This window comes from Bubalus kerabau, chromosome 15 (assembly GCF_029407905.1).
Source record: "Bubalus kerabau isolate K-KA32 ecotype Philippines breed swamp buffalo chromosome 15, PCC_UOA_SB_1v2, whole genome shotgun sequence".
In the NCBI taxonomy this organism is placed as follows: Eukaryota; Metazoa; Chordata; class Mammalia; order Artiodactyla; family Bovidae; genus Bubalus; species Bubalus kerabau.
Window position 1 is genome coordinate 84,670,967 of NC_073638.1, and position 26,995 is coordinate 84,697,961.

General features: G+C 45.5%; 1 protein-coding gene across 1 annotated transcript; it reads left to right on the forward strand.

Annotated features, from left to right (window-relative positions):
• The first annotated feature begins 6,180 nt into the window (after positions 1 to 6,180).
• Positions 6,181 to 23,399, forward strand: LOC129628632 (membrane-spanning 4-domains subfamily A member 7-like). The gene is given in 7 exon segments (XM_055548102.1): positions 6,181 to 6,265; positions 10,046 to 10,208; positions 16,007 to 16,141; positions 17,851 to 17,907; positions 19,566 to 19,772; positions 22,948 to 23,033; positions 23,035 to 23,399. Coding segments are annotated over 6 exon segments (666 nt in total). The 5' UTR covers positions 6,181 to 6,265; positions 10,046 to 10,058; the 3' UTR covers positions 23,066 to 23,399.
• Positions 23,400 to 26,995: the final 3,596 nt, after the last annotated feature.

A 26,995-nucleotide genomic window follows, 5' to 3' on the forward strand; every position in this document is an offset into this window, starting at 1 on the left:
AGAGAAGGAGGCTGGAAAATGCTGATGGACACTCAGGGTGGGACATGGGAGGAGTTGTGAGCACTGAGTAAGTGGATTAGAAAAAAAGGATCCACAGCGAAGGAATCTCAGCAGTGGAGCGACAAAGCCGTCCGCTCTATCAGCTGGACAGCAAGCTGAGGAAGCAGCAGTCCAGGAGACACTTCCTGCCCCTCAGTGGTCCTCGTTCTACCCTGCACTCTGCAAGGACTGGAAAGTCCTCTCAGCCAGCTGCAGACGATGGTTAAAAACAAAACCATGCTCTCCTCCTCCCCATGATGGGACTGCTGTCTCAAGCAGCTCCAGCTTCCCTATAAATAGCCAAGTTTCTATTCTTGCATAAGATACTACATTTTAAGGCTAAAGTGACAAGAGTTCTCCACTTGCTGACAGTAACTTATCTTAAATTTTAAACAGAAAGCTGAGGAGAACTACCACACTGAGGGTGTTTACGAAGGACAGTTGTGGGGAAAGAATGAGGTTGTTTTCTTTGGATTCTGTGAGCCCAGCTTTAACTTATTATTTAACTATTAACTTATTATTTAACTATAAGCCCAGCCCAACTTATTCAGTTACAAGTTGCAAAGATTCTGAAAACCCAAATAGGAGAAAAAGAAGTATATTATTTTTCTGTTCTTCATATTGCCTATATTCATGCTTTAGGAATTCAGCTATTAAATTCCTTAACACTGTGTGATACTCCTTAAAAATAAAATGGGATTTTTCAAGGGTTCTGTCTTAGAAAAAGTGTTCTACCCCTAAATTCCATACTTAAAGAGCCATAATTTTAAACCAGTTGTAATATTATTTACTTGCTTTAATTAACCCATTTTCTCTATTTAAATACATACATTTAAAAATAAACCAAATACCACCATGGCACATTTTTATGCAGTATTTTTTTTTATATAATAAAAGTTAACCACAAATAAATGTAATTTAAATGAAAAAAATCATTGTATTTTAAGTAAATAAATATCTGTAATAATACACCTAGTTGACAAATGACAAGAATAAATGTGATTATAATTGGTTAGAAGTGAAATGATTTTGTCTGAATATTTCTTACTTAAAATGAAGGTGACATTTCATAACAAGGTCTTTAAAAATTTGCCCACTTTTCCTTGGTGGCTCAGATGGTAAAAAAAAAAAAATTGGCCTGCAGTGCAGGAGACCCTTAACCAACACTGAAAATCTCAAATCACACGTGGAATCAGAAGCCTCAAAACATTTTAATCCTGTTATCTAGTAAGATTTGACATGTGTGTCAAAGAGTCAAATAAATATCACTACAGGGCACCCAAAATAAGGAAATAAATAAAGCTGAGTTTGTGTGTTTATACACGTGCCCAGAGAGGAAACAAACCAGAGAGGAAATTCATTACTCAGTGAAGGGGAAGTCAGGAGCTTGTCAACTGGGGGTAAGAAGGACATTTCATACTGTTTATGCAGAGTAGAGACTGAAAACTAAAACTATGGGTGGGAAATATGAGTTGCTTAGAACAAGTCCTGCTGTGCATAGGTGATAATCATTTATCAGCTTCAGGAGGTTGAATCAATTGTAATGAGACATACTCAGCTTTATTTCCTAGAGATATTTACCTTTTATACTCAAAATTAATTGCTAGCCAAAATGATGGGAAACACTGACAAACAAATTTTGGGTTTTAAAATACCATTAAAATCTGACATAATACAGGTGTTTTACATTTAAAAATGAAAGATACAATTCTTCCACGTGTATTTTAATAATAATCTGTAAAGTGATGGTAAAATGGCCCCATATCTATTCACTGCCACTAGCTTGTTTAAGAAAATACTTAGGGAGTAGGCTTATTAAGTCTTCAGTGTTTCATTTCATAATTTTGCAAACATTTTCAACTAAATCTTCAAAGGCAGGTGATTTTGTCAGTTTCGGTCCATTGATGCACCCTGACATTCTCAAATGCCACAGACAGTGTGGTGTTAACAAGACGTGCAGGTTTCCCACGCCTCTGGACGCTGGGAGGCGCAAGGTCAGGGTGCCGGCAGGCTTGGTGTCTGGAGAGAGCTCTCCTCTGGGTTTGCAGGTGCCAGCTTCTTGAGTCCTCTGACGGCAGAGAGAGAGGGTTCTGGTCTCTTCCTGTTTATAAGGACACTAATCGCTTCATCTAAAACTGATGGCCTTCCAAAGCTTCCACCTCCTAATACCATATAAATCAGGGGAGCACAAACATTCAATCTGTAGAACACAGCCTGGCACAGAAAAGGCACTCAAAAAAACTAGGTGCATGAAAAGCAAGGTCCATTATTTTTCCATTTGGAAATTTCTTGGAAGGATTACTGTGTCCCTACACCTCTCCAGGAAGATTTTCTGGAAAGTTCCGTGGCCTGACAGAGCTGCTGAGAGTGGTGTGACATGAGACTCCACCCTCCGCAGTTTCCCCACCACTGTTCTGTCTGGCCTCGAGTGTGCCAAAGATACAGGTGCTCAGCCCTGTCACCACCGGAGGCAATCGCACTCTTTGTCCCATTTTGCACCAGTGGATGGTCCGTCCCAGTGGCTGTGTTGATCCAGGCCATCACCAAATAACAATTTGTTCACATCTCACTTGGAAGGAAAGTTGTCACAAAAGAACTGAGTTCAGCTGTCCAAGTCAAGATATACATGCTACTGTATTTAAGATAGAAAACCAACAAGGACCTACACGGGGAGCTCTGCTCACTATTCTGTAATAACCTAAGTGAGGAAAGAATCTGAGAAAGAACAGACGCCTGCATGTGTGTCACTGAGTCACTTTGCTGTACGCTTGAAACTAACAGGGCACTGTTAGCCAACACACGTCAACATAAAATTAAAAAAAAAAAAGAAATACAGTGCCTAATAAAAATATATATTTAAAAAAGAAAAGAGGATCGGGAAAGCAAGTTCCCAGCAGTGAGAGCACAGCAGACTAGCTGGAGTTTGGCCCCTGACATCTGATTACCTGAACTCAAATGTAGACTCCACAAACTACCACACGGCTGGTCGTAAGTTACATATCTGATATAACTTAGGCTAACAGTCAGGAGACAAAAATCTCCCAATGTGAGGCTGTTAAAGCTCCTTTAGCTTTCCTTCTGCCGTCATGATGTGAGATTCTAAGAAGCAGCAGAGAAAAACCCATGCGTAGAGTCAATAGCTGGGCTTCCCAGGCAGTGCGACTGGTAAAGAGCCCGTCTGCCAATGCAGGAGACGTAAGAGACTCGAGTTCAGTCCCTGGGTGGGGAAGATCCCCTGGATGAGGCATGGCACCCCACTCCAGTATTCTTGCCTGGGGAATCCCACGGACAGACAAGCCTGCTGGGCTACAGTCCCTGGAGTCGCAGAGTGTCAGACAAGACTGAAACGACTTAGCACACACCCAGAGACAGTAACCGAAGTCAGACCCCAAACAGGTCAGTGAACTACGCCCCGGGAATCACTCCTGGACGGTAGGCTCTGCATTCCCTATTTCTAGAGAGAAAAAAGTCTCAGTCACCTACGTTCAAGGTCAGTAGAAATCTGAGATGCATGTCACCTTTACTAGACTCACTGCCAGTTAGAGGGAGGGGGTGAGTGGGAAATTGGTAAATCCCCGGGCAGTCAGTTCAGTCGCTCAGTCGTGTCCAACCCTAGACTGCGCGCCCTCAGAGCAGACTTAACACCAGGAGGTGCTTGCCAGTGTGGAGCACCAGGGAACATTGAAAGGACTGAGAATGTCCCAATCAATGCACAGGAGAATCAGAGAGTAAATGTGAAAAAAAAAAAAAATTCCCCATAGGGACCAGAGATCAATCTAGGGATAAAATACGCTTTTCTACAAAGGGGGTGGGACAAGATACTGGACACGGAATACAGATTTTTCTCAATGTTACTCTATGTCAGATTCGATGCTGGGCACTTTACATGTGACTTTACAGGACTTCCCTGGTAGTCCAAAGCTTAGGAGTCTACCTACCAATGCAGTGGACCCAGATTCAATTCCTGGTCGGGGAAGATTCCACCTGCCACGGAGCAGCTAAGCCTGTGGGCCACAGCTGCTACTCTAGAGCCCACGGACCACGGCAAGAGACGCCGCGACAAGAGACGCCGCGACAGCAAGAGCCCCAGAGCTGCCTCCAGGAACAGCCCGCACTCACAGCAAAGATGCAGCGTGGCCAGAGACGACAAATAAACGAAGGAGTGAACATGGCTTTATGAACGACAATCATACAAACTCGAGAGACTTTGTACTCTCATTTAATATATGAGGAAACTGACGAGAAAGTCAACTGATCTTCCTATAAACTCCTAGACTCAAGGAGGATGAGACTATCCCAGATGCCTGAGATTCTTCTTTGGCAAATCATTCAAAGCAGATCACAGACTTGGAGAGAGGCCTGGGCAGTGAGGGTTTTCTTAGATTAAGAAGACATTGGTCACGGGGATGAAGACGATGCTGACAACATGGCAGACTGTCGTAAAGGTGTCGGCCTGGACCTTCGGCCAAGACTCGTCCTACTTCTTCACCAGCTTGACCTGGGATCTGGGGTGAGTTCCCTCTGCAGTATCACCTCATTTGGAGTGATAAAAAAAAATGGACTAAAGTGATTTAAAAAATTGGACTTAAATTTTACGAGTTTCCTACAGCCCTCCTGGCTGAGACCTCCTCCTCTCTCGGGGACAGCCTCGTCAGCCTGGGGAAGTTGAAAAGCATGAAGCACGTCCCCTGTCAGCTGTTGTCACTGGCTGCATGTCCCAGAGTCATCCTAAGCCCTCCCCTCCGTTCTCCAAGCAGCCTTAAAAGGAGGTGAAAGCGGCAACAACGTCCCCAGCAATGCACCTGTGCTCAGTCGCTCAGCCGTGTCCGACTCTGTGACCCCGTGGGCTGCAGCCTTCCAGGCTCCTCTGTCCATGGGATTCTCCAGGTAAGAAGACTGGAGCAGCTTGACGTGCCCTCCTCCAGGGGATCTTCCCAACCTGGGGATCAAACCCAGGTGCCCACATTGCAAGTGGATTCTTTACCGACTGAGCAACCAGGGAAGCCCCTGGCAATGCATACCTCCTGGAAAATGAGCTTGCTTGCAGCCCTGATAGCTTTGTCTTTGACTCCAGTCTACTGACATCCTTTCTGAGATGTGCCTGAACTTTTCTGAGCCTGAACGTAGGAAGATATGAAGCTAGGAAATGAAGAGACATCCAAAGGAAGCAACAAGTGGGCAGTGAGACGCCATAGGTTGCTTTCACTTTGCCAGCAGCTGGGGCAATGGGGAAATATATCAGTTCTCCCAAGTCCAAAATTAATATCAGTATTATCACAAGTTATGGAATGTCTACATTCTGTAAACTCTTTCTGGCCTCTCCTTCTAATTTTCCCAACAGCCACAGAGTGGAATTAATATTGTCTACCCACATTATTATTGTCTACTTTCCCAGGTGCTCAGTGGTAAAGAATCTGCCTGCAATGCAGGAGACACAGGTTCAATTCCTGGGTTGGGAAGATCCCCTGAAGAAGGAAATGGCAACCCACTCCAGTATTATTGCCTGGGAAATCCCATGGACAGAGGAGCCTGGCGGGCTACAGTTCATGAGGTTGCAAAAGAGTTGGACATGATTTAATGGCTAAACAACAAGCCTCATTTCAGTTCAGTTCAGTCACTCGGTCATGTCTGACTCTTTGTGACCCCATGGACTGCAGCACGCCAGGCCTCCCTGTCCATCACCAACTCCCAGAGTTTACTCAAACTCATGTCCATTGAGTCAGTGATGCCATCCAACCATCTCATCCTCTGTCGTCCCCTTCTCCTCCTGCCTTCAATCTTTCCCAGCATCAGGGTCTTTTCAAATGAGTCAGCTCTTCACAGCAGGTGGCCAAAGTTTAGCAGATAAGAAAACTCAGGCTTAAAGGAATTAGCTGAATGTACCCAAGGAAAAGGGAAATGAATTCTAACTGGGGTTGTGCATCTCACAAATCTTCACAAGCTCTTTCTCTTATCTGTTACTTCTCCTTTGTGTTATTTCCCAGACCTTGAAATTCAGAAAGAGGAAGAAGTATTTTTCACACATCAATTGTCTGTAAATATAGCAAATAATTTCTTGTGTAATCAGAAGTACTGCTATTCTGAAGAAGGGACGGGAAGTGTCAGAAGTGGGAGGGCAGAGGAGCAAATTGCTGCAGCAGGAACAGCAGTGGGAGGTTCTGGCTGAGCTCCCCAGAGCAGAGCTGCCCCACCAGCCACAGCACACAGGACTGGGCTGCAGGAACAGGTAGGCACCTTGGTTTGGGCTTCCCAGGTGGCTTGGATGGTAAAGAATCTGCCTGCAATGCAGGAGACCCGTGTTCCTGGTCAGGAAGCTCCTCTGGAGAAGGGAATGGCAACCCACTCCGTATTCTTGGCTGGAGAGTTCAATGGAGACATGAGCCTGGAAGGCTGCAGTCCATGGGGTCGCGATGAATTGGACACAACTGAGCAACTAACGCTTTCACTTTTTCTTTTGACTTGGATCATGAATTTGCAGGGCGAGGACCGTCCTTTAAATGGGCAGCCAGGAACAGGACTCTCATTCTGTCTCTGACCCCCTGCTTGGCTTGCTAAGCCTTCCCAGGTTTCTGTTTATTTACTTTCCAAATCAGAGAATGGAGTAAAATGATCCTTAGATTTCCTTCAAGATGTTGAGGGGATGATTTTCTATAATTCTCTGCATTTCCTGGTGTGTCAGTCTTATACAGAACACGCTCTCTGTGTTCTGTCTAACACTGTGCAGTTAGATTGAACTCTGAGCACAGAGCCCCACTGCTCTGTTCTAATTCTGTAAGAGAGAAAATTGCTCTTTGCAGAGCAGGTGGCCTCCAAGTGGTGACTTGTCTTCAAAGTTGGGGTTTTAGAAGTGTTTTGCAAAATTGGGAGCTACCACAACTTTATCTCCCCTTGATGAATGTGGAAGCAAAAAGGAGCTCTCTCAGACAGTGGAGCTTGGAGACGATTGCATCAGTCTGGAGCCTTCTTGCAAAGTCATAAAGAAACTTGGTGATACAGAATTCTTCCTAAAAACCAGCCATATGTGTCAAAATTCAACTAGTGTAGCCTTAAACTCCTTAAAAACACTTCTAAATGTTACTCTCAGAAGGTAATCGAATAGACGTGGCCCCACAGAGGGGCAAAGATATTCATTGTGGCATTGCTCATAATGGTAATTGTTCATAATGGGCTTCCCAGGCGGCTCAGCTGGTAAAGAATCGGCCTGCAATGTGGGAGACCTGGGTTCAATCCCTGCGTTGGGAACATCCCCTGGAGAAGGGCATGGCAACCCACTCCAGTATTCTGGCCTGGAGAATTACATGGACAGAGGAGCCTGGCAGGCTGCAGTCCATGGGGTCACAAAGAGTCGGACATGACTGAGCGACTAAGCACAGCACAGTATTGAAGTTTCAGCTTCGGCATCAGTCCTTCCAATGAATATTCAGGATTAATCGCCTTTAGGATGGACTGTTTGTATCTCCTTGCAGTCCAAGGGAGTCTCAAGAGTCTTCTCCAACACCACAGTTCAAAAGCACCAATTCTTCAGTGCTCAGCCTTCTTTATAGTCCAACTCTCACATCCATACATGACCACAGGAGAAACCATAGCCTTGACTAGACGAATATTTGTTGGCAAAGTAATGTCTCTGCTTTTGAATATGCTATCTAGGTTGGTCATAACTTTCCTTCCAAGGACTAAGCGTCTTTTAATTTCATGGCTGCAGTCACCATCTGCAGTGATTTGGGAGCCTAAGAAAATAAAGTTTGTCACTGTTTCCACTGTTTCCCCATCTGTTTGCCATGAAGTGATGGGACTGAGCCAGAACTGTGTCTGAGTGTCTCCTGCAGAGGTCTGGGTCAGCAGTGGCCTGCCACAGGGGCAGGGGCTCTGGGTGCAGTAGACCTGGGTATGGCATAAACCCTCTTGGAGGAGGTCACCATTAACCCCACCATAGAGCCACCAGAACTTAGACAGGACTTGGAAACAGACTCTTGGAGGGCACAAACAGAACCCTGTGCACCAGGGCCCAGGAGAAAGGAGCAGCAACCCCACAGGAGACTGGCCCAGGCTTGCCCGTGAGTGTCCACGAGTCTCCAGCAGCCATACACCTGAAACTCACGCAGCATTAGAATCAACGGTACACCTCTGTAAAATTAAAGTTTCAAATGGTGAAAGACAATAAACACACATGGTATATGAGAATACAGCGAGGCAGAGGCACCAACTAGGAGTCCAGCCCCAGTCTCAGGCTTAGAGCCAAGCATAGGCTACAGCCCTTGGCTACGAGAACTGACAAATATAGCAAGGAATCCAGAACCACAAAGATCTTTTTTTTTTAAATCTTTAAGTTGAAGGTCAATTTTTTTTAATTTCTTTCGAATTTAAATTTTAAATTTTTTATTGTGGTAAGAGCATAGAACATGAGCTCTTTGTAAGAGAATTTTAAATGTACAATACAGTATTGTTATCTATAGGCAAGATGTTGTACAGCAGATCTCCAGAGCTTATCTTGCATAACTGAAACTTTGTACATATTTTACATCAACTCCTCACTTCCTGGAAACCACCATTCCATTCTAGTCCTGGCTTTTGTGAGTCTGACTGTTTTAGATACCACATATAAGTTGAACTGTGCAGTCTTTGTCCTCTGTGACTGGCTACTACGCTTAGCCTTCCCTAAGAACAGTCTTAGAAGGAAATTCCACACAATGTGACAATATGAATGAACCTTGAGAGACTGGTTCCTAAGAGTGGCCCCAGCAGGTAATCATGGGACTTCATTCAAAGTGTGACCTGAAGAAAGAGAATGTTGTTCTGAGAACAGATCTGGGGGCACCCCAGAGGCAGGGGCGCTGCTGAGCTGGTGGACAGCAGACAGCTCTCTCCCTGAGTCCACGCTGAAGCTGCTAGTGTTAGGAAGAAGGAAAGGGAAAGATAAGGATGCATGTGGTCACAGGTCAGATGGCCCTGGAGCTGCCACTTCCCAGGAACGAGAATGCACGCTTGCACCAGTTATGTCGGCTGTAGGACGGCAGGCCAAGTACTTTGCATGACACTTCCATTCAATGAAAACCACTTGAACTTATTATCCCTACGTTTCTAAATGTGTAAAGTGGATTTAATATCATCTAAGTTGTTACAAGGATTACAGCTACTGCAGCCCAGTGCCTAGAATTCAGTGGGAGTTAATTAAAAGTGTTCATACTAACAATTGTTAAACTAAGAGAGACAAGGGGCTTGTTCTGGTGTTTCCATCATGCTCATGTCTGGCTCTTTTTGACCCTGTGGATTATAGCTTGCCAGGCTCCTCTGTTCGTGGGATTTCTTTCTGGCAAGAACAGCTGGACTGGGTGACATTTTCTCCTCCAGGGGATCATCCCCACCCAGCGACTGAATAGGCAGATCTTACCACCAGCACCACCTGGGAAGCCCCCGTTCTAGGTGAGATAAGTCATTTGCTGAAAGGGGTGTGGAATAGGATTGATCAACATCTTAAAGGAAAGAAAATAAGACTATGACGGAAGACTGGGAAGAATAGATGTAGCATAAAATTACAATACGGGGGGACTTCCCAGGTGGTTCCGACTCTGTGCTTCCACTGCAGAGGGCCTGGATCTGCCCCCTGGTTGCTGCAAGGTCTGGCCATACCATACAGGCAATGTGGTTGGGAATGTTCCACAGTGAAGCCGAGGTACAGAGGGGTAAGGAAGAGGGGTGAGAGCAGGGCGGCTGGAAGGAGAGTGAAGCGGGTGCGAAGCGCGCTCCTTGTGGGCTGTTTGCCTCCGCACCGTGCGACTCCTCAAAATCTTTCCAGCTTTCTCCCCGCAACATGCGTCCTGTCCACAGCAAAAGCACCGCAGCAGGCTTGCTACAGGCCAACACTTCCACTGCTCCCTGTACTCAGTTTGGTTCCTAAAGGACAGGTCACCTCTTGGACAACGGGGAAAAATCTTAAGCTCCCGCAAAGTCTGGTTTCCTGTCTTTAAGTCAAACCTTGGGTCCCAACTGGGTTCACTTCTTTTTCCAGCATCACCAGCACCATGCCATCACCGCTCAAGCTCATGGCCAACCGAGCCTTTGATGCCTTCACTCCAAAGGGCGTTGTTATTTCCAAAAGAGAGAAGCCTGGACATGTCTACCAGAAAGATGACCTGCCAAAAGGTCTGCCAAAAGAAGCCATAGTTCTCGGAGTAAGTCCATCTCCTTACAAGGGGAGCCCTGGGGAAAATATTATGAATGTATCCAGACCACAATCTACAATAGACCTGAGAGAATGTCTCTTTTTACCCTCCTGACTCCAGGCTTATTGGGACATGAAATGCAGCTTTATAGGAAGACTGCATCTTCCTCAGGCCCTTCTGTAAACTAACTGAAACCATTAGATCTTTCCCACCAGAAATCTACACGATAAATCCTCTTATAATTTATCTTTACTATAGTAGAGACTTAGGATTTAACCATTTGATTTTACTCAATATGTTTCAACTTGATTGTATTTTGAGCATATTTCTTAAACATTTTGAAATGAGACAATCTGGAGTCATCTCATTGCTCATTTTCTCCCGTTCACGGGAGGAACTATGAGACGCCCAGGCGTCCTAGGTCACCCCCCTTCATATTCAGGACTGAATTCCCACATGCTCCTTAATATCGCCTCTAGAGACCTCCCACTCATCCCCAGATTTGGAAATCTGCCAAAAATCGGAATTCAGGGTTAGTTAACAGCATCATGGCGCTTCCCAGGTGTCGCTAGTGGTAAAGAATACAGCTGCCACTGCAGGAGATGCAAGACACGCAGGTTCAATCCCTGGGTCGGGAAGATTCTCTGGAGAAGGAAATGGCAGCCCACTCCAGTATTCTTGCCTAGAAAATTCCATGGACAGAGGAGCCTGGCGGGCTGCAGTCCACGGGGTTGCAAAAGAGTCGGACAGACCAAGTGATGGAGCACACACAGATCACACACAGCACAGCAGCATCATGTTCTTTATCCCTCATTTTTTTTTCTCGAGGCCTCTTCTGAGGGCTTGTGCAGACAGAAATCTTGTTCCCAAGGGCACAGTTTCCACCAACACACTCACTGCTAGGCATGGAAATGAAGGCAGTATCTTCCTAGCTTCTCTTGGAGACTTCCAGATCAATCTTTTCCTTTCATTTCTAGAAACTTCTATTCTAGAATCTCCTGTCATCCTGGTAGGTTATTCACTCCAACTTTTAACAAAGGACAATGCAACTGTCCTTTTCATTTATTACTTTAAAAATCCTAATTTCAGTCTCTTACCCGAAAAAGATATTTTTGAAATCTTAGTTGTGTTTTGAACAATGGAAGAGAACAATTATTTCAAGCAATTGTAGACAGTCATGAACTTCAAAAAGTATTTGTTAAAGGTAATTCTAATATTAGGAATAATTAAGAATTGATAGAATAAAATTTTAAGAAGATTGAGTTTGGTTTAAAAAACCTAACAATAATCAGTGTTTTAGAAAATAACAGTAAATGATATACTGAAAAGTTTGAAACATAATCATCTTTAGGATAACCGTCCGATGAATACGTTGCTTGAAAATAAAACCAATTAATGTTTATTATTTACTATCATTTACCAGTAGTCACTCTCCTAATTTACTTCTTTCAAATAGCTGGTTCTGAGCTGACTTGCCTTTCTCCTCGTTTTGCCCATGCAGCCTATAATCTAGCCTACAGGTAGCCTAGAATCACAAACACATTTCACCATTTGCTTCAGCAATCAATGAGAGATATCAATAAGAGATAAGTTTTCATTCATACATTCACCTGTCATTTATCGAGCACGGCAATGTGCCAGCTACTGTTTCACACACTGGAGTTAATCAGTGAACTATACACTTCAGAGCTGTTGTGTTTTTTTTTTAAGCCCCATTCCCATATTCCTTGAAGGAATTGGAGAGACAAAGACAAATTGCAGTGAGTTCCCACTTCATTCACTCTCCCAGGTAATTCACTCTTTCCCTTTCAGATTTTGACTGTTCCGTCACTGTCACTCCATACAGTAGAGTTTCCATCATAAGCCATTGCTGCTTCAATATTGGTGTTTGTGATCTTTCCCAACGCCGTGCCCTCTTAGCTCCTTGACCTCTTCTCCCCAAGGATCTTGTCCAGCCTTCCTTAGACAAACATTCCCTGGGTCACACCCTGTACCTTATCAATACTAAGAGCAGGAACCCAGTTGAGAAGGTAACAGGCAGGAAACCTCCGGGCCCCCACACGGAGGAAATAGGCGGCAAGCATCAGATGATTTTTTATCTCTCTCTTAAGCAGCAGGAGAAAACAAACTACAAATGTAAGTTTTTTTCCCTTTCTCTATACAAATTTAAAAGGTTTCTTTTAAAATTCTGTGTTGCCATGACGACACCTGGTTCCACCTGAACTTTTTTCTCAAACCTTGAGCTAGCCAATGCGGCTTTTCTTATGGAAATGTTTTTCTTAAGCTTTGTTAATGAACTACGTATTTACCTTAGACTCTGTCTTTCTTCAAGTCCATTCTTCCTAAGACTCAGAACGGATTAGGGCTCAACAAACCATTATGTTTTACTCATGGAAATGATCTCTTAAGCTATGTTAATGAGACTATGTATTTGCTTGGAAACCTGCCTTTCTTCAAGATTCATGTCAATTGTCTTATGGCCTGGGATGACTCACCTGGTGCCAATGTTATCTCAGAATGCATGTTGTGGGTGAGCAGCCTGGTGCCACTCTCTGAGTTTTGAGACATTTCCTTTCTCTAATTAGCAACCTACTAATAGGTGTATAACTTCTTGCTAAAAACTAGCATGGGGCACTCTTTCTGTCCCCTTCTGATGTCTATGTTGGAAGCTTTCTCTACCACTTTTATGCTTTAATAAATCTTTATCACACAAAAGCTCTGAGTGATCAAGCCTCATCTATGGGCCCGGATCGAATTCCTCTCCTCTGGAGGCCAAGAACCCCGGCATCTATCATGGCTCAGCAACAACCTTTTGCAATCATTATCTATTTTTCAAGAATCTCATACTACAGCCACAAATTCTAATCTCTCAAGGTCGTTCCCTCTGACTTCCATTGACTCTTTGTTTAACCTTGCTGAAACTTATTGATAATAACCCTTCTTCACAGAGCCTTCCTCTCCCAGCCACGACCCCCAGAGTCCACTCTCTTGTGATGCCTTCAACAACCTCATCCTTGTATCCTTATAGCACACTCTCCAGAAAAAAACCTATGACATTGATTTAACTCTAACGCTGCCCATTTGCCTAATCTGTACTTGAATTCATGCAACTAACTATGCCTGAAAACATGCCCACACTCACATGCACACATACATATCACTCTTATTTAGGACCATAAGCCCAAATGGACTGTCAAAGCTGCCTAAAATGTGCATGGTATTTGTTTCATCTGTTCACTTTCCTATGACCCCAGAAAACCACTTCATACATTCTTTCCCTCCCCCACCCCCAAAACCTCTAGAGTCTTCCTTTTCCATTGATCACCTTGCTTCCTAAAAGGCTAAGAAAGTTGAGCCTATCTGGTGAGAAAGTCTGCAAGCTGCTACACATATATAATTACCCACATCTGTGCTCATGTATTCTTTATCTCCTCCCCATTGCTGAAAATAAAATAAATGCCCACCTTCTAATTAAGATATTCTTCCCTGGGGGCAGTAGATCCCAACCCTTTTCACTTGCTCCAGTAATTCTCTGAAAATTTTCTAAATCAATTCCATGAGGGCAGAATCTTATTGCAATTCCTCCCCATCTTGAAAACAAACAAACAAAAAGCAAAAACAAATACTTTTAACTTCACACACCCTCCAGCTGATGCCCCCTTCTCCCCTTACATTCCCAGGAGCACTTCCTAATGGTGGTAAGTCAGTGTCTGTAATTACACTTGGATGATACTCTCTCTTGAGCCATATCTGGTGGTATCTGTCCCCTTTGCTCCATGCTGCTAACACAGTTCCCAGGCCTTTGGTGTTGATTTTCTGAAGCTAATAGAAAGGTTTGATGCAGCTGATCGCTCTCTCCTGCTTGAAATACTGTATTCTTGGATGGGCTTCCCTGGTGGCTCAGTTGGAATTTGCCAGCAATGCAGGAGACCCCAGTTTGGTTCCTGGGTCAGGAGGATCAGCTGGAGAAGGGATAGGATGCCCACTGCAGTCTTGTTGGGTTTCCCATGTGGCTCAGCTGCTAAAGAATCCACCTACAATGTGGGAGACCTGGGTTTGATCCCTGTGTCGGGAAGATCCCTTGGAGAAGGGAAAGGCTACCCACTCCAGTATTTCGGCCTGGAGAACTCCATGGACTGTATAGTCCATGGGGTCACAAAGAGTCAGACATGACTGAGCGACTTTCACTTTCTTTCTATTCTTGGACATCAATCCTTCTGGTTTTCCTCCTTCCTTCTGGGTCTTGCTTTTTATGTTTCTATTTTGCTGATCCTAAATTTGGGGTTCTGCACAGCTCAGTCCTTGACTCCATTCTCTTTCCATATCTGTTATAATGGAGAACTCATCTGGTAATAGGGATTAAAATATTATCTTCACTTACAACTTGGAACAAAAAGGCTATATCTGTTGCCAGGATTTCCCAACTTAAGACTCACATATGCAAAAGCCTATGTACATCTCCACTTGGGCATCTACTCGACACCTCTCCCTAGTCTGCCCCGGGCTGAAATCCTGATCTTCCACCCCCAAGCCCAGTCCTCATACAGTATTGCCAATTTTAAATCAGTGTTGACTCCATCACTTCAGATACTCAAGCCGAGACCCTTGGAGGCACACTTCATCCCTTTTTCATAATCCACATTCACACCATCAGCAAGTCCGATAGGTTTAATCTCCACAGCGTGTCTAGAACCGCCTCTGTTATCCACATCTTCCTCCAGGCTGGCGCCATCTCACGTGTGAATTATGGAAATGCCCTCTCTACTCATGCCCCTGCTCTGTCTCCTTACGATCTACTCTCAACTCAGCAGACACAATGATCTTTTAAAAACGTGAATTAGACCGTGTACTATCCTTGCTGAGAGGTGTCCAGTGGGCTTACCTTTTCACTGAGAATGACGGGCGACACTGGAGAAAGAGCCACAGTGCAGTGCACGGTTTGCATCACACCCTTGGCACTTCTGAGGGCTCACTTCCCAATACTTTGCTCTCAACTCATTTTGATCTCCAAGGAATTCACCAGGAAAGGACGTAATACACGTCTGGTGCCAGTGCTTTTTTGCTTGCTCTATCCCCCTGATGTCTGGGACAGTCAATAAATACTGAAACAGTGAGTTTTAAAACAGTGTTTAATAAATATTAAACAGTGAGTAAAGCGAGTAAAGCTCAATATCAGATGAATAGGGCTGAAAACCTAGTTCTTCCATTTCGCCATTGGCATGGGTTTTTACAAGTTATTTTAACTCTGGTGCCTCATTTTTCTTATCTATAAGTGAGACGAGATGAATAGCTAAGATGTAGAAAGTGTTCAACAAATGTAGACTATTTCACCACCTTTGGTGCCATTAAGAAGATTAATAATTATTAAAATTCGATGATGAATAAGATGAATCATGGCGCTAAAGACTTTCTGCTCTACTTCAATTGAAATTGAGCCTTTTATTAACATTCCCATGATAAATTTGCTTTCTATAGCCATCTAACTGGACCATTGTCTAGAAAATTTTCCGTATCTATTTGCCCTAGACCAAACCAAACCAGAGACCTATAAACTACCTTTTGCAAAATAAAGTTAAAAATGCATATATCACTTCCTGATTTGCTAGGTTAATAATTCTATCAGAAATAAAGAGGTTAGTTATATATGAGTCTCTAATAGAAGGCCTATTGGCACCTTGCGACACTGCCCCGGCCCTTCTAATGACCGACGGTGGCGTGTGCGCTGCAGGCTTCAGCATTCACAGTGTGCGCGCAGTGACGGCTCTCCTCTGTTTCGTGTTTACAGTTTTCCCTCTTATTTCTTTCAGACCATCCAGATCCTGTGTTTCCTGGTGATTTCAAGTTTGGGGGTCATTTTGGTTTCTGCTCCCAATTCTTCCCAGCTCAGCCCAGCAATTTCCAGCATTCTGATGACTGGGTACCCATTTTTAGGAGCTCTGTGTGTGAGTAGAGTGGGGTCTCCAAGAGGGGATATGCTTTATAAGTGCCAGCTGGGTGCTAAGTCATGGAATGACTCAATCCCAAGAAGCAGGAGAAGACTGAGTTCGCCACCTTCCCTGTGTTACTATTGCACATCGCATGTCTCTGGTTCAGGAAAAGCGGCAGAGGGACTTGGTCCATCCTGCATGAGCCTCCCACAGAGTGGCTGGATGGGGCAGGAGGCAGTATGGTAACACAGTGGGCATGCCAGTGCAGAATTTCTTACCTGGCTTCATGACATACTTCCAGAAAGCGGAAGGTTTTTCATATCCTTCTTTGGCCCTTTGGTGAGGCCATTGGATTCCCTCCAGTTTAAGAGTAATCCACCTGTCAGCAGAAAGTGAAAAGCTCGTTTTTTCTTAAATAAAATGAGCACCGCTGGTAGATGCCACAGATCTGCCTAGGATTAAACTAACAATGGTAAGATTCATGGGAACCAGGGACACTCTTGCTACATAAAGTTTTTCTGAGGCCTTCCATGTAGTGGCTCATGGAAAAGGGCCCAGCAGATCCTTTGCCTTGGAGATTCGCCAGGACCTCCCCACATCTCCCACAAAAGGCCACTTCTTCTCCATGCAGCATTCTGACAGAGGAGGAAAAGGCACGTTCTGGGCACACAGACTTTTACCACGGTGCCTCCTCTGTATGGACACCATCCTCGTGTGGGCAAACCGTGCATTGAGGCAGGAGGAGCCCTGCTTCTGCCCCCAGAGCACTGCTTGTCCTTGACTCCTCTATCTCACCCACAGTCTGGGCTCCTACATTCTCTAACGAAAGCCAGAAGTGACTCATGCTTGACCATCTTTGTCTGTGACCACCCGATCCCAAGTTTAAACCACAAGCTTAACCCATGTTTCAGATTCTCAGAACATTATCCCTCCACCAACTGGACTCTTAATACCACTGGGATCAAATGCAGACTTGAAGGGCTTTAAAAGACTCTTCACGTAAAAGACTTTCACATCTGACGCTTCCCATTTTCCTCAACTCCCAGCCTAGCTCAGGTTACTGACACCAACGGCTCGATGCCCATGTGTTTCTGCACTTTGTGCCGTTGGAGCCTGTCTGCTATGTGCTTTAGGTGGCTGCTCCTGCCCTTCTGAGCCCTCAAGTCACGGTCGTTCTCAGTCTCCTCTCTTTCCACCTCGTCATCTAGCAATACTCGCCTCCCTCCATGTGTAGCTCCTTCCCAGACCTCCTCAGCTCCTAGCGGTTGCACTAACATAGATTCAGCTCCCTGTGCATCCCGCGGATTCTTCAAAGTCAATGGAGGCATCCTGGGCGTGGATATCAGGGGTCTCTATCCATATGGATCCTTATGAATTGACATGATGTATTGATTGAGCTGGGGCTTCCCGGGTGGCTCAGTGGTAAAGAATCTTCCTGCCAGTGCAGGGGATACAAGAGATGTGGGCTTGATTCCTGGTCAGGAAGATCCCCCAGAGTAGGAAATGGCAACTCTCTCCAGTATTCTTGCTTAGGAAGTTCCACGGGCAGATGAGCCTGGCGGGTTACAGTCCATGGGGTTGCAAGGAGTTGGACACAACTGAGGAACTCAGTGTGCGCACACACGCACACACACACACACACACACATTGATTGCCTGAGAGTAACATGGTGGTCACATTTCTATAAGTCAACTGAACTGATCATTTCTCTCTTTTCTGAGCAGTTTGCCATTACCGGAACCCTCTCAATTATCTCTGGGAAAAAATCAAGTAAGCCTTTTGTAAGTATGAGAACCATTGATTCTTAGCTGACTGGAATAAAAAGAACTTCAGTTAACTCTTCGGGGGGAATTAGGGCTCTTCCCTCCTAGACTAGTGCTCTTTGCCCTACAAAGAGGCCTCCAGCATCATATTCTAAGCGCGGAGGAGGTTTACCTCATTTGCTTAAATGGTAGAAAATTTTGAATATACCACGGGCTCTTTACGACTTGCTATCTTGGCCCCGAAGGGGACAGATGCCCATCTTGCTAGAGCCTAGAGGTCCTTTCTAGGACAGGGAGACCCTTTTCTAGAAGCAGAAGTGTGTGGGCGTAGGTCCTGTGGCCATCTCCTCCACCTGCTTAAAAACAGCTGTCAGACTGCAGCCACTTTGCTGACAAGGTCAGGAGGGGCCGAGGGGAGCAGGCGCTGAGGCCTTTGATCCTCTCCATAGCAAGCTCCCCTTCACACAGCCACACACCCACAAACATGACCTCGGGAGAAGCCACATCCCGACTCAGGAAGATCCACAGTCTGGTTAGCTATGGATGAGGGCACATCAGACGGTGTATGAGAGACGGTGTAGAGGCCAGAATAAGCTCCTGATGCTTGAAGCTGAACGTCTTAACCCCACAACCAGTGGACAGAAAAATGAAGAGTTCACAGCCTCGGATGGGGTCAGAGCTCTGCTGCTGACACTTCTGCGTACTTCAAAAAGTTCCTTCCTTCTCCAGCCCCCGGTTTTCTCATCTACAAAATGTGGAACAGAAACATGTGGCTCTCAGAGCTGGTTTTCCCAAGTGCCCTAAATTCACTGAAAAGGCAAGCCACAACCAGGATGACCTAATGCCATGTGACTCGCATGTGGGACCCAAGACGGTACGTGGGCTCCACTGCCTACACTCGGCAACTCTGGGCAAAGACTCTGCCTGTTCAGGCTGCTCTTCCTTCAGGGACTCAGCACACAAAGCCCTGCAGCTACGGGGCCAAGAGATAAGAAGGCAGGGCAACCATCCTCCCTAACAGCCGGTATCCCACTGTGATGTTAAAACAGAAAAGAGCATGCACTGGGAGCCTGACACCAAGCCTGGCTCATTTTTGTGGAGGAATCATATCCTGTGGAAGCCCTTTTCCCTGAGATGTAGAATACGCCCCAGGAGAGAGTGTGATGGATGTGGTTCTCATTGGTCTGATTCGTCTCCAGATGGGTATTCCAACTTCTCCAGCTGGTTTCTGCCTTTTCTCTGAAGCTGCTTCTTGATGGGAAGAGAGTCACAGAATGATCCTCCCAGGAGGGACCAAAGGCCACATTCCAGAAGCCCTTAGAGCAAAAGAATGATGCTAAAGCTGCTGAGGAAGTCAAGGAGACCCTGGCAGTTGCCTGAGCAGCTCCTCCTCCGTCTTGGTGGTCCTGCAGAGTCAAGGAGCCAGACCTCTTCCCCTAAGAAAGAACCGTTCATACATTTTCTCATTCAACAAACTTTTACTGATTATATCAGGTGACAAACCAGGTAGTGAGAAGGGCCTACAGAGTAAATAAAACACAGTCTGTGTCCCCAAGGAGCACACGGGTTGGAGGAGAACAGACGCAGGGAAGCCCCATTGCAGAGAGTGGATGGAGGGTGAATGGCCTCACGTGCTGCGTCCGTGATGAAGCCCCAGTGCAGAATTTTTCTTCCAGGCCATGAACAGCCTCACCTTCAGTGTGGTGAGCTCTGTGGCTGCTGGAGTGGGCCTCGTCCTCCTCGCGGGCAGCCTGGTAACCCTGAGGACGGCCTCCCAGCAGTGTGAGTCCAGAAGGGATTACCTAGCCTCACTGCCTGATTCGACGTACTATTACTCGATATATGACGTCAAGGACTGTCTCCTGACCAGTGCCGGTCTAACGGTAAGTAGACTGCACTTCCTGTCATGTGAAATCTCAGTGTCCCTGCTTTGCAGACTTTTCTGCCTTTTCAGCAGTGTCCAGCCCTGTTGGTTTGAATGTCTGGAAGCAAACAGGAAAGACAAAAAATTATGGTTGAAAGAGGTTGGTCAGCAGGCTGCATAATACGGGCAAAGCACTGTGAGAGGTCGAAACAGGGAATCAAGAAGGGCTGTGCGTGGTGGCCCATTTGGTCGTCCTTCTTAAATGATAAATACCCCATTCTCAGTAGCTTTAGCCCTCAAAGTGCCCCCTTCGTTGAACAGGCATTCCCACCGCCCCCAACACGGACAGAAACATTTCCTCTCGATTTGAATTTGATTTGATTTGGGATTAATGCATCATATGATAAGTTGGTATGGAACTTGAGCCTTAAGCCCAAGCACAGAACTACTAGACTGGCCCGGCAGGGCTGCAGACAATGAGAGATGGTCTACCCAGGGATGTGACTCTTAGCAGGAATGCCAGCATCCCTTGGCACCGTCTTTTTGCCATGCTTCCCCCAAACCTGATGGTCACCACCTGTTGATTATGACCATCTTGGCTTAGTCAGTCCTCTATATGCAGGCTCAGAGTTTGGAAACCACAGACTCTGGCCCTTTTAGGAGAACGGTTACTCCCTTTGTACTCCTCCTTGTCTGAGCTGGGGAGACAAAGGCAACCTGTCTCATTCCCTTGGATCTGTCTCTTGAATCACAGAGAATGTGTGTGCGTTTCTGAACTCACAGCCTTCTGTGAGGTTGCCTGTGGGACCCAGAGGTTGCCAAAAGCATCTGCTTTGAGGAAGGAGCTTGAGGAAGTAGAAGGGTACAGAGACTCATCTGGCTGGAACTCAGCTTGAGGAAGCCCAGCAGGCAGAACAACCCTGGTGCACGGGAGAGGTCAGGCCCAGCAGACAGAACAACCCTGGTGCACGGGAGAGGTCAGGCAAAGCAAGGAGAATGGGAGAGGCATTCTCCCTCCGTGGGTAATCAGAGCTTAATTCAGCGAAAACGCATCTCCAACTGCCTCCCCTGCTCAGGTAACTAGAGCCAAAGAGAACTTCCTGCAACATCAGAGAAGCTGCGACTCGGCAGACCGGGCAGACTTCAAAGCCCACTCTCTTTATTAACGTAAAGATTACCTTGGGAAAGTAACAAAGTTAAAGTTAAAAATACATATCGAGAGATGGAAGACAGAAAGAAGGGAGGGTGGCAGGAAGGTCATCTTACATCCTAGAAAACTAAGAAGGATATTAAAGCCAGAGCAGAGGTCAGAAGACCATGGCGGCCTGGAAGGAACATAGGTGTTGGAGGCTGGGCTCATGGAAGTTTAATTTCCATGATAGGATCTGAGGTTCTTCAGGCACGCTGGATGCAGGAAGCTCGCACCGAGTGCCCTGCAAAATGTTAGGAGCTGAGACTAAATATTTAGCCTATTTAAGAAATAAGACAAGGAAAACACTCTGTCCTGCATCTCAAGAAGCTTCCAGAAACTTTTCCATAAAGGTTTATAGGATGAAATCATCTCACCAAGCCTTGTGCAGATAGGGTACCCAAATCCGAAATTACATATAAAATAGAGGAACCTTGACTAAAATGACTAACTTAAAATTGTCCCTGGATCTGTGAAACTCCTAAGGTACTATCAGAATCAAACCCAGCTCCCATCAGGAGCCATTGTTGTTCCATCACTAACGCAGGTCCTACTCTTTGCAGCCTCATAGACTGCAGCACGCCAGGCTCCTCTGTGGTCTACTGTCTCCTGGAGTTCGCTCAGGTTCATGTCCACTGAGTCAGTGATGCTCTCTAATCGCCTCATCCTCTGTGTCCCCTTCTCCTTGTGCTGTCTATCTTTCCCAGCTTCAGGGTCTTTTCCAGTGAGTCAGTTCTTTGTATCAGGTGGCCAAACTATTGGAGCTTCAGGTTCAGCATCAGTCCTTCCAATGAATGTTCAGGCTTCATTTCCTTTAGGATGGACTCTTTGCAATCTAAAGGACTCTCAAGAGTCTTCTGCATCAACAGAGATGTTCGTAAGTCCAAATTATGAGTCTCCTACCTACCATGAACTCTCCAACCATCACCGCCCACACACTGAAGTTATCTAAGAATGAAAATATTTTGAAAAACATTAAGGGAAAAAATGAGGGATAGCAGAAAATAGGACAAACATAAAATGTAGTTACCTGAGAGTTAGAGATTACATCATAATTTGAAAAAATGCTATAATGAAACTACATTTTAAACAATTAAAGATATTTAAAAAGGAATTAAAACCAAAATGAAAGAATATGGCAATGAACAAAAAAAAAAAAGTGGATTTGAAAAAGAGCCAAATAGTATGATTAGAAATGAAAATTAAACTATTTGAAATTAAGAACTTAGCATCAGTTAAATAGGAGATACAACATATAGGTCTGATTAAACCACATAGAACACAATACACTAAGATAAAAAATTTAGAAAATATCAGTGAGAAGTTAAAAGACATGGAGGACACAGTGAAGGGAGAAGGTTCAACACATCTCATATGAGCTCCAGTGGGACAGCGTGGTAGACAGGGAGGATGCAAGAGAAATAAGCGAGAATTTTGCAGAATGTAAGAAAGATATGAGGTTTCAGACTGAAGGACTGCACTGAGATTGTTGCAGGATGAATAAAAACAAGCCCACACCTAGAAACAGCGTGGCAACCAAAGGCACTCAAGAAAAAAGAGAAAATAATAGAACACCTATAGGTAAGTGAGTGACTTCCCTGGTGGCCCAGCTGGTAAAGAATCTGCCTGCAATGCAGGAGACCTGGGTCAATGCCTAGGTTGGGAAGATCCCCTGGAGAAGGGACCGGCTCCCCACTCCAGTGTTCTGGCCTGGAGAATCCCATGGACTGTATGGGGTCGCCAGGAGTCGAGCACGACTGAGCGACTTTCACACACACACAGGTGAATGAAGGATGACTCTCATCTCTGAGTGTGGAATACCGAGGTCTTGAGTGGAAATCCTTGCTATTCATTTCCCTGCTTTGGTTCAGAGATCCAAAAGAAACGGCAGGAAGAGGATGACGTGGTCCTCACCGTCCCTTCTTCTCTCCACTGTAAGAGTCCTCGCTCGCAGTCTTGCCTCCTGAACGAGTCGGGCCCCAACCATCCCTGTGTTGATTTACAGGGTGTCCTGCTGGTGATGCTCACCTTCACGGTGCTGGAGCTCTTAGCAGCTGCATACGCGTCTGTCTTTTGGTGGAAACGGTCGATGGACAGCCCTGCGTTCATCCAGTCACGAATAAGAAGAACTGGGGGACCGGAGCCGACATACGCACATCACGACGGATGAGATAACTAGTAAGAACCTGCTGCATAACACAGGGCCTCTTCTCAGCGCTCTGGGCTGGCAGAGGGAGCGCGTGTACATGGACGGCTGACTCGCTCTGCTGCGCTGCCGAACAGCAGAGACTAACACGATGCGGCAAAGCAGCTAAACTCCAGTAAAAACCAAAAAGACGAGAGAATGTGTGCTCTCACGCTGGAGTGAACTGGCGAGTCGTGCGGTTTGTAGGCCCTGCTTCTGTAGCGCTTTCATATTCACATTGCTTACATTTTAAACATCATGGATTCCAAGAACATTTCAATTAAAAAATACTTCTACAACAATACGGCTCTATTTCTGTCAGTTAAACATGCCTCTGTTCTCTGTCTCATTTAACAACTTTATTCTTAAATATCTAAACTCAAAGATCAAATTTAACCAGAAGGCTCTCTCCCATCTAAGTTCTAGACCAAACAAGAAATTAGACACATAGAAATATAAATAACTTTGTAACTGTACTGGAGTGAACAACATGAACTGCCCGATAAAGAGGCTCCTAATGCTTCCCCTGGTCTAGGCTTAGGCCTTATCCTAGAGGGGAACGTGCAACAGAAATTCACAGCATGCTTTCCGAATGACACGTACAAAGATGGCCACAAAGTGATACACACAAGAGCCCCCAAAGGAAACTCTCCAAATGCCAAAGAGCAGGAGAGACAAATAAAAACCGTGGTGTAGTCGAACAATGGATGGGCTTCCCGGGTGGCTCAGACGCTAAAGAATCTCCCTGCAATGCAGGAGACCCAGGTTCAGGTCCTGCATCAGGAAGATCCCCTGGAGAAGGGCATGGCAGCCCACTCCAGTATTCTTGCCTGGAGAATTCCATGGACAGAGGAGCCTGGCGGGCCACAGTCCCGGGGGTCACAAAAGGTACAACTGAGGGACTAACACACACAAACAATGGCATGTGATGTACCAACGCAAGTGGACAAACAGCAATTACATGCCATATGGACGACTCCCACAGTGTATGATTCCACGTGTACACGTGGAATCTAATTGAGAGTTTCAGGATACTGGTTACCTTTGCAGGTGATGATTGGAAGGGGACCCAGAGGGCCTACGGGTTCCTGGAGACACGGTTTTTCTTGATCAGGATACTAGTGCTCTAGAGTGCACTAGAATGTTTTCAAGTGTGTGTGTGTGTGTGTGTGTGTGTGTGTGTGTGTGTGTGAATATTTTACATTGGGGCTGCAGAAACTTTGAGATTTCTTTTTACCCAATAAGCCAAGCAATGCAATAAAATTGTATGTTATCCAAGAGCTATTTCTTATTTACTTTCTACTGTTAATAGAAAGTTTCTTCAGAATATCTAGAGGATTGTATTCAGCATTATCTAGGTTAATATTGCAAACTGATGGGAGGATTGGTAAGGACATTTCACCTTTCATTTCTAACCTCTCATCCAAACCCTTACCCCTAGCCTGGTTGTCTGTCAAAATTGGAGTGAGCATCTGCTCAGTTCTAAAGTCAGAAATTTGGGAGTCTGTCTTGGCTCCTTACTTTTTGCTTCATAACCACATTCAGTTTGGGAAATCAATTAGCAAGAATCACTAACAGGAAGATCTAAGAAACTTGTGGCAAGAAAAGGTGTGAATTGCTTCATAACCACATTCAGTTTGGGAAATCAATTAGCAAGAATCACTAACAGGAAGATCTAAGAAACTTGTGGCAAGAAAAGGGGTGAAAAGTTTCAACCAAGGCCAAGAAGACACTGCAGACATTTATCATACATATTAGAAGTCCAAGTTGTCAGCCCTGATTTTCTAAAAATGCATCTTCCTCAGAAACTTAACCCAGAATCACTGGCTGAGTCACACATACTCAGATCCTCATCACAAACTCCCGGATCCTTCTGATCTTAGCCAACTCCAGTGAGAGTCTCCTTGCTGAAGTGAGTTAGCAGCCTCACTGAGTAGGCAAGGAGCTGAAGGCATCCTCTAACCTCCAGCCCTGGGAGATGCTACAATGCACAGAACAACTTTCTATGGCAAAGAATCTTCAGGCCCCACATGCCAGCAATGTCAAGGTTAAGAAACCCTGCTATAACTAGGAAATACTCAAGGTAATATTTGAACATTATGGGAGGTTTTGTGAAACTATTTGCTTTATGGTTTAATTGTTAAAATCATAATAAACGTAAGAATAGCAAGGAGTAACACGGAAAATGGGGCTTCCCAGGTGGTCAGTGGTAAAGAATCCACCTGCCGAAGCAGGAGACAAGAGTTCAATCCCTGATCCAGGAAGATCCCACAGGCCACATGGAACTACTAAGCCCATGCTCCACAACCACTGAGCCCGTGCTCCAGGGTCCGGGAGCCGCAACCACTGAGCCCACGTGCTGCAGCTACTGAAGCCTGTTCACCCGGGAGCTGGTCCTCCACAAGAAGAGAAGCAACGCAGTGAGAAGCCCATTCACCGCAACTAGAGAGAACTCCCATTCACTGCAACAGAGAAAAGACCGAGCACAGCCAAAATAAAGTAAGTAAATGAATAAACGTTTTTTAAAAATTAAAAAAAGGGGGCTTCCCTGGTGGCTCAGATGGTAAAGAATCTGCCTGCAATGTGGGAAACCTGGGTTCGATCCCTGGGTTGGAAAGATCCCCTGGTGGAGGGCATGGCAACCCACTCCAGTATCCTTGCGGGGAGAATCCATGTGGACAGAGGACCCTGGCGGGCTACAGTCCCTGGGGTCACAAAGAGTCAGACACGACTGAGCAACTAAGCACAGCACTAGACTCAGACACCCTTTCTCTCCTACCATCCATCTGCTCTTCACTACAGTGGTGATAATACCAACACTTACAGAAATGTGCTCTGCAGATTATCTCATTTAATTCTCACTACAGCCCTATGTTGGGCTTCCCTGGTGGCTCAGATGGTAAAGAATCCTCCTGCAATGCGGGAGACCTGGCTTCGATCCCCGGGTTGGGAAGATCCCCTGGAGAAGGGAATGGCTACCCACTCCAGTATTCTGGCCTGGAGAATTCCACGGACAGAGGCGCCTGGAAGGCTACAGTCCATGGGGTTGCAAAGAGTCAGACATAACTGAGTGACTTTCACACATGCACACACAAACACGGAACGCAAAATTCCATACAGAATTTTACATTGTTTTAATTGTATTTGCATAGCTTTAACCAGGAAGACTCTCACTTGACTTCATCTTACCTGTCTTTTTGAAAGCTAGAATCACACCCTATGAAAGCGGCACCTACATCTGGTCCAATACCTGTAGGTACTGATTTTCACGCTGGAAAGAAAGAGGGCTAATCAGTAGTGGGACAATCAGCCAGCCACAAGTGGGAAACTCCTTTGGAAAGAGGGCAGCAGCACGGCTGAAGCAGAGTTTGGAGGCAGGCGGGCAGAGTCTGACTCCTTCCCCGGCCCTCAGTACGTGGCCTCGAACAGTTTAACCTTCTGTACCTCATTTTCAGTATGGTAGAAATGTTAAAAGAATCGATGCGAATACATGTTAAAACAGAACCCCTTCCACAGTGCCAGGAACACCGTGGGTGTCTCCTCATTTAGTTCCTTTCTAGCCCATAAACACAGGCCCTGGGATTTGTTGGTACACCACCTGTTTATTTTGTGTTGACCACCTGTTTACAAACAAGTGGACAATAAAGCAAGTCTTCCAGATAACCGGATCCTTCATCAGGAAGACAGAAGAAGATGCTCTAGAATTCTAGGACTCTGTGACTCAATGACTGTGATTCTGTGGTTCTAGTGCTGGGTAATCGCTAAGGGCTCATTGCCAAGGACTCCATGTGAGACTGATGGCAGACCATGATTTTGGCTGCAATGGTTACTCACCCATTTTTTTTTCATAGAGTTTTGCCACTGAATC